The following is a 7,676-nucleotide window of genomic DNA, read 5'->3' as shown; positions in this document are numbered from 1 at the left end:
CATTTGTTCAACCCATGATGCCATTTGGGTTCCAGTCCAGGACCTATTTGGGTCTTTGGTCAAAGCCAGGATCCAATTCTAGGTGGTCCGACAGAAATTCGAAGAGACCATGTTATTCCCTACCATTAGCATGTCGAAGACAGGATGTTGTGATCCGATCCGGACTACCGCACTGAGGGATAACATAGAAAGAAGATGAGGGAGAGAGAGAGACATGAAGATAAAGCTCACTAGTTAAGAATGTCTAAAAAATGGAAATAGGAATCATAAGGGGTACAGACTGGGGTTTAATTAGGAATCATAAGGGGGTCGTTCTTTCTAAAACATGAAAATAGTCAAACAGATAAAAACAATGCGTGAAACAAAAACAAAGCAGGAACTCCTACATTAGATTAGCGCCATATAGTTCGGGGCAAGGTTGTATCCCTCAGATATGAGATATTCTAGCATACAGTTGACAACTTCGTCGAACAAAATGGAGAGAAGAACTCCGATGTCTGGCCCCAAGAAGCAACTTTGATTTTCATGACCCATAATTGTAAGCAAACCAAAGGTGACATTCGAATCTATCACTACTTCAGAAGAGGCAGTGTATGACACTCAATCAAAGCTGCGCTAACCGACGGATATCGACAGGGTGTGCATCAGTCCGCGACGCTGCGCTGTAAGATCTCCGTCCAAATATCAGATTCCCAGCCTCTGATGGGTGGAACGCATCCCAAAAGAGGTACTTATCCCTGTCCGCGCATGGTGTCTGTAAGGGGAGACAAGTTATCTGTCCATTGTTCCTGCCCACCCCGCAGCATCCCTCGTTGGTCACGTTGAATCCTGCAAAACCCAGAAATCCCATTACAGAGTAGTTAAAAGAAAATCAATTTTCTTACGACTCGTTACAGCCTCCATTGAGGAAAATCATAATTACCGTAAGCTTCGGGTTTCGCCAGCACGTCACGAAGCATGCCGTAGGAATTTATGTACGTAAACTTGGCGTCGTCCATGTTCGCGTTGAAGCTGTTGACCATGGCTATTAGCTTCTTGTTAAAGATCTCAATAGCTTTGTTGATCCTGCCCACGCAAAGGACGCCGTTTGGACTTTGCTGGGCGAGCTCGTTCGGGGTGCACCCAATCTGCCCAACTCCAATCACCGCCACCTTTCTCGCTCCGTAGTCGTACAGAGTCTGCATTCAAAGGCTTTATTAGATCGTTCATGAATCACGAGTTGGGCTGCAACACATGACGACCAGTTATCCGTTTCATCTTTTACCGTTAAGTTATAAACGATATTTATATCCTCAAGTTAGACAAACCTTTAGCTGGCCCGTGTACTGATCAACGAGGACGTTGGCGTATTCCTCGACAGTATACCGGCTGCTAGTGGAGTAAATCGTCGGCAGGAAGTAGTTGTTCAGGTAGTCGTTGCTGCCCATCCCTACGGTGTAGATGCACTTGCTCAAGTATTTGGCCGCGGATTTCTCATCTCCGAGAAGGCTTACGATCTGCGAGACGGCTGACTTGTAGTTTTGTATCTGCCCGTCAAAGCTTATGCGCTGTCCCTGCAGAAGTTTACAGTCTCAGTACCGCGTAGAGAAGTTATGGGTTTGAAAATAGAAGACTAGAACATGGGGAAAAGAGGATTACCAGCTGCTGGCCAGTCTCTTCTCTGATCCCGGCTGCGGCGGAGGCGAAGTTGGCGCCGCTGAGGATGGCTTCTCCCTTTGTGGTTGAGTAAGGGGGAATGAAGTTTTCGAAGCCCAAGAGCTCGGCTGGTTTTTGATTATTTGAGGCATACTGTTAGATCTCGCGTCGAATATAGTCAATAAACGCATATTGGCAGGACAATTTCATCACCATCTTTTTTTCCTAATTTTTGCCTTTTTTTTTTTTCCAACCTACTGTCTCTGTCTTCCATTTTCCACTGCTCTTCCCTTTCACTCTCGATAGGATGGCATTCTTCATTATATTTATTCCGCCTTCCCTTCTCTCTTTTAAACCAGATTTTAATAAAGAATATTTTATCCTGCCATTATAGAAAGCGATGAAGCTCGATCGAGACAGTTTCTATGTCACACTTTTCATCTCTTTCTCTCTATCTATTTATCTTTGAAAAACTTTTTTGGGTTTCTTGAAGACATTCATTATAGCCCAAAACTTTAACATGAGACGAGCTATAAATACATCACGTAGTCTATCTTTTTTCCAAACAAAAGTTCATTCTCACCGGTGAAGTTCTCATCTTGTCACATCCGCTTTGACCAGCCTAGCGGATCTATCTATCTATTGCTCCTACAGTCTATTTAATGAAATTGAGTTTCACTTATTCCTATGACGACTCTTCATTTCAGGAACAACAACGGACAAATAAAGAGTGAGATAAAAAAGATCACCTATCACGTCGGTAGTAGTCTTGCCGTTGGAGAACCTCCCTGTCGGACCGTCAGGGAAGTCGATGCCGTAAGGGGCGTAGTTAGCTCGGGCCAAGGAGGGCATATCGTTGTTATTCCCACTGTCAACGAGCGAGTCGCCGAAGATGAAGTAACAAGGCACCTGTGGCTCGGCCATTAACAGCCCCATCAAAGTGCCCCAAACAATCGCCACAGTCCAGATCATTCTCCATACCATCGTCATCTTCTTCTGAATCCCCTCGGAAGCCCATGTTTGCCTTCTTGTTGCTCTTTTATAGATGGCTTTGTTCACGCTCTTTGGCTTCTGGGAAGGTGAAATTGGCGTTCACTTTGTTTACCCATGCAGATCATTTACTCGGGTTGGTAGCAGGTGGCCGCTGAACGAAAAGTGAGTGCCGTTGGGACCGGTGAAAAAGAGCAGAGCAGGGTGTTGTTGTTCGGATTGCATTCGCTGAAGCATCTGGCGCTGTTGGAAAGAGTGGAGGAGGTTGGGTTTAGCTTATGGATTTGCGCCAAGCGTGTTTTCCAAATGGGGTCTGAAGAAGATGTCAGTCACGGGCTAAACAACAGCAGAGAATTTAAAGGATAGCGTTAGATAGTGTTTTAAACACAAAGATGTGTGCTTTATTGACAAGATACGACGTTCAGAATTGGGGAGCCTCTTTAAGCCTTGAGGATGCGCGAGCTTGGCCCACGATTCGGACCTTACAGCATCTCCATCTCATTTTCGGCGTGAACGGGAAAAAGTGACTCTCTCTCCCTCCCTCCCTCTCTCTCTCTCTCTCTCTCTCTCTCTCTCTCTCTCTCTCTCTCTCTCTCTCTCTTCCTCTCTTTCCGTTTTTGTCTTTTTCTTTCTTTCTCTCTCTTTCTCTCTTCCTCTCTTTCCGTTTTTGTCTTTTTCTTTCTTTCTCTTTCTCTCTCTCTCTCTCTCTCTCTCTCTCTCTTCCTCTCTTTCCGTTTTTGTCTTTTTCTTTTTTCTCTCTCTCTCTCTCTCTCTCTTCCTCTCTTTCCGTTTTTGTCTTTTTCTTTCTTTCTCTCTCTTTCTCTCTTCCTCTCTTTCCGTTTCTGTCTTTTTCTTTCTTTCTCTTTCTCTCTCTCTCTCTCTCTCTCTCTCTCTCTCTCTCTCTTCCGCCCTTTCCGTTTTTGTCTTTTTCTTTTTTCTCTCTCTCTCTCTCTCTTCCTCTCTTTCCGTTTTTGTCTTTTTCTTTTCTCTCTCTCTCTCTCTCTCTCTCTCTCTCTCTCTCTCTCTCTCCCTCTCTTTCCGTTTTTGTCTTTTTCTTTTTTTTCTCTCTCTCTCTCTCTCTCTCTCTCTCTCTCTCTCTCTTCCTCTCTTTCCGTTTTTGTCTTTTTCTTTCTTTCTTTCTCTCTCTCTCTCTCTCTCTCTCTCTCTCTCTCTCTCTCTCTCTCTCTCTGTCTCTCTCTCTTCCCTCTCTTTCTCCCTTTCTTTTTCTCTTTCTTTTCCCCCCGCTCTTTCTCCCTTTCTTTTCTCTTTCTCTTCCCCCCGCTCTTTCTCCCTTTCTTTTTCTCTTTCTCTGCCCCCCTCTCTTTCTCCCTTTCCTTTTCTCTTTCTCTCCCCCCCCTCTCTTTCTTCCTTTCTTTTTCTCTTTCTCTCCCCCCTATCTCTCTCCCTTTCTTTTTCTCTTTCTCTCCCCCCTATCTCTCTCCCTTTCTTTTTTCTTACTTTATGTTTCTCTCTCTCTCTCCTTCTCTTTCTCTCTCTCTTCCCTCTCTTTCTCCCTTTCTTTTTCTCTTTCTCTCCCCCTTATCTCTCTCCCTTTATTTTTCAGAATTTCTGTTTCTCTCTCTCTCCTCTTTTTCTCTCTCTCTCTCTCAAAAAAAACGCAAACACACACAAACCTCTTTTATCCTTCTCTCTTATTTCAGGACACAATTTTGTTATTCATCTTGTTTACTCACTTTTCTCACTAGCCTCTCATATATCACTTGGTGAATAAGGGTTTCAAGAGTAATCTCACCCTAGATACATGTTGATGGCGCACACCATCAAGGTTCATCGACGATGCCATCTGCGCCGCGCACCACCGTCATCGAAGACTGGGTGAAGATGCTCGTTATCGCCTTTTGATTTCATCTTTTTTTCTTTTAGTCGTAATTTGTGTTTTCTTTGTATTCGTCCTGTTTTCGTCGCACCGCGACGCGTCCCTTGCCCTTTTGATTTTTAATTTTCCCCTTTTATGTGTAATTGGGGCCCATTCTATAAGGGCCTCTAATGGACCTAATTTCATTCCCCCCCTGTTGACCCACTTAAAGGGGCCCATTTGACCTCTTCCTCCTTTATTAAGGAAGAGGGGGGCGCCCTAGTTCTTTAGACCAGGAAATTTTGAAGAAGAACGCGTGTCGTGAGTTTCTTGGTCTCACCCCCTTTGAGGAAATCGAACAAAGCAGAAGGGGGAGGCAAGATTGCAGCAGAGATCGTGGATGGTCGGGAGAGAAAACGCACAGGGAGGAAAACGAATTTCCCCTCCCAAGGACGCGACTCGCCCCCAAAATCTCCACCGTCGCCGCAGGAAAGCACGCTCCAAATTCGACTATCGTCACATGCAATCGGCGATGATTCTCGCGGAGTTTGCAGTTCCCGACTGATTCCGTTGTGTTGGCACCACCTGCACCTAAATTGAGCGGCATTCGGGCTTCCTTCCCCCCCCCACGCCATCAATCCTAATTCTTGGGCAAACTTTCAACTCTCAATTCTCCCAGATCCGGACGCTGTAATTCCTCGACAGAAGGCTCCACAACCGACCACCCGTCGAGCCATGGGAGCGTAACCGCCTAGTGTGGGAGTGCTCGCACCACGCCCCTGCCGCCCAGGGACGTCTACCGACAATGCAGTCCCTACTCGGAACCAACCCAGCCGGCGCCTCCCCTCGAGGACTTGTCCACTCGGGGACGGCTGCGCATACGGCGAATCCCTGCATCTCGACCTCCCCCTCCGGCCTTTATCAGTGCTCTGGCAACTCATCGCCAGTCGAGCCACCGTCAGTTCTCTGGCGCCTCTCTGCCACACCCGCTCCGAGCGCCACGGACTGTCTGTCGACGAATTCTGCACTACAAGCCACGCGCTGATGAGGTACGCCGTCCTCTCCCATCGCTCGCTTAATTCTCTTTCAGTATAATTTCGCATTGATTCCACTGCGCTTGGGCTAGGTAGGTGAGAGAGGCATTTGAGAAAAACTATGACATCACGAGTGTCTTACCGGTATAGACGAGTCCGTCACGTGCGAGCCCTACGGATTGATTCTGTTTGGCCGTAGACACCTTCATCGCTCTGACGAGATTTGAGAGGCCGCTATCGCCCGGTGACCCCGTCCAAGCTTGGAGCTCGGTGCCTCCCTCGAGTCGGAGCCTGTGCATATGACACGTAGGACATTCATTGCATCATAGTCACATCGACCCATTAGGGTTTATCCGTCGGACGACGACACCGTCAACGTTCGATACACCATCTATTATCAGAACCGAGTCATCATACTCCGTGGCGACCAGACGACGTCCTCGACGCCGTCCGACATCAAATGTAGAGATGGTCGTGTGGCGCGGGGCAATTTTTTGCACATCTCGTGCCAATTTTTGCTCGCGCAAAACCCCCAGCGCGACGTGTGTTGCGAATTTGTGCTATAATTTGCACTGCACATCGCACAAATTCGCACATATCTTACCCATAAATGCTGAACCCCAATCTTCTATTGCCGAATGTCAAATGCCGAACCCCAAAGTTTGGTTGCCGAATGTTGAAATCATAGTTCAGAATGCAGAATGCCGAATGCTTCATCGAATTGTCGAGAGACAAGTCACTTAAAAATTGCACATTTTTGCACCTTCGTGCTACACGAAGATCTGTGCAATGTGTTGTGCGGTTCCCGTACACAGAGTGCAAAGTGTGGTGCACAATTTGTACTGCACCGCGCAATCGCACGATTCAAAATCGATCACACGAAAGGACCACCCTAGACACATGGCCTCTGATTTCTAGAGTTTTCTTGTAAATAAAGTACGTTGATCATATTATTCTATACTTGTAGTTACGGGCAAAATTATTCAGCCTTCAGATGGAGACAGTGTAAAATGTTGCTGGTAGGTGTAATATATCCCGCGTAAACCTAGATAAACTGACATAGCTTTCACTCCTAGAATAGGCACTAATTTTGGCTTCTTCACAAAAATATTAATAGAGTTTTGCATTATTTTAGCCAACAAACGTGGAAAACTTTGTACATCACTACACACCCTTGTTTATTTCAACTGATAAGATTAAAATGAATTCATGTGTTTGCTAAAGATTTACCTGTTATTTTACATCAAAATAACACGTAAAGTTTTATACAATCTCAACAGATGTCTAATCCCAAACTTCCCATCAAACTTAATAATTGTTTTCCAATATCTATTCATGATATGAGAACACAAAATTGCACATTTTAATTTAATATTATGCATATTTGATAATAGAATCCATTTTACATGAAATACATTGATTTAACCACTTGATTTTGTTACTTTATTGATCTGTACAGAAAAATGGGAATGTGATTTCTTGATATGTTACTTCCTTTTATTGGTATTTTACCCTGTAATATAATTAAATTTACATTTTTATATTATGATCTTCATCAACTCATATGTACTACTGATATGTTATTTATGTGCTTTAGTGTATTTGATTATTTGTGCATACATTTAGATTATTTGTGCATGAATTGGATATTTGATTATTCAATGAATCATAATCTCTATTTATTTATTTACAAAATCATTAACTTTGCCTTAATTTGGAAATAGTGCTATTTAAAGTTTTTGTAATTTTATTTATATTTATCCGTGTATTTTATTTTAACATATTCATGTAGTTAAAAAGATAAAATTAAAAATAGGTCTAAAAAATATTATAATTTCCCTTAGTCCTAAAATTTTATGAGAATTTTTATTCTGATTTATAAAGCCTCAAGGTTCATAAAAATAAAAAGTAAAATATGTATATGGACTTTGGTGTATATCCTTCTAAGAAAGAGATGCAAGACGTATCAGCTAGCTTGATAAGAGGAAACCCATAGAAACTACCAAAGGCTCTGCCTAGAGGACCAACATTCTTAAAAAATAATCAAAGTATTCTCTATGTTTCATCAAAAATGAGGAAAATAATGATGATTAAAAATTTAAAATCGAAGAGTTCCAGAATTCAAATTCAGCCAATGGGTAAAGAGGAAGAGATGGCAATGATAGAAAGTAAAAAAAATCAAAGGGCATTTTATCTTCTTC

General features: G+C 43.5%; 1 protein-coding gene and 1 long non-coding RNA gene across 2 annotated transcripts; one reads left to right on the top strand and one right to left on the bottom strand.

Annotated features, from left to right (window-relative positions):
* Positions 1 to 217: 217 nt before the first annotated feature.
* Positions 218 to 2,749, bottom strand: LOC144709351 (GDSL esterase/lipase At4g18970-like). Its single transcript, XM_078582893.1, has 5 exons — positions 2,385 to 2,749; positions 1,639 to 1,763; positions 1,308 to 1,553; positions 923 to 1,178; positions 218 to 828 (listed from the first exon to the last, which is right to left on the bottom strand). Exons 1-5 carry the CDS (start codon positions 2,623 to 2,625, stop codon positions 605 to 607), a joined length of 1,092 nt encoding a protein of 363 aa, XP_078439019.1. The 5' UTR covers positions 2,626 to 2,749; the 3' UTR covers positions 218 to 604.
* Positions 2,750 to 4,736: 1,987 nt separating this feature from the next.
* LOC144709695 (uncharacterized) lies at positions 4,737 to 7,076 on the top strand. The gene is made up of 2 exons (XR_013583092.1): positions 4,737 to 5,490; positions 5,568 to 7,076. It is a non-coding gene; the product is annotated as an uncharacterized LOC144709695 (long non-coding RNA).
* Positions 7,077 to 7,676: the final 600 nt, after the last annotated feature.

Source organism: Wolffia australiana, chromosome 11 (genome assembly GCF_029677425.1).
Source record: "Wolffia australiana isolate 7733 chromosome 11, ASM2967742v1".
NCBI classification, from domain to species: Eukaryota; Viridiplantae; Streptophyta; class Magnoliopsida; order Alismatales; family Araceae; genus Wolffia; species Wolffia australiana.
Note: the sequence above shows the minus strand (reverse complement) of the source record. Positions and strands in the feature narration are given on the sequence as shown.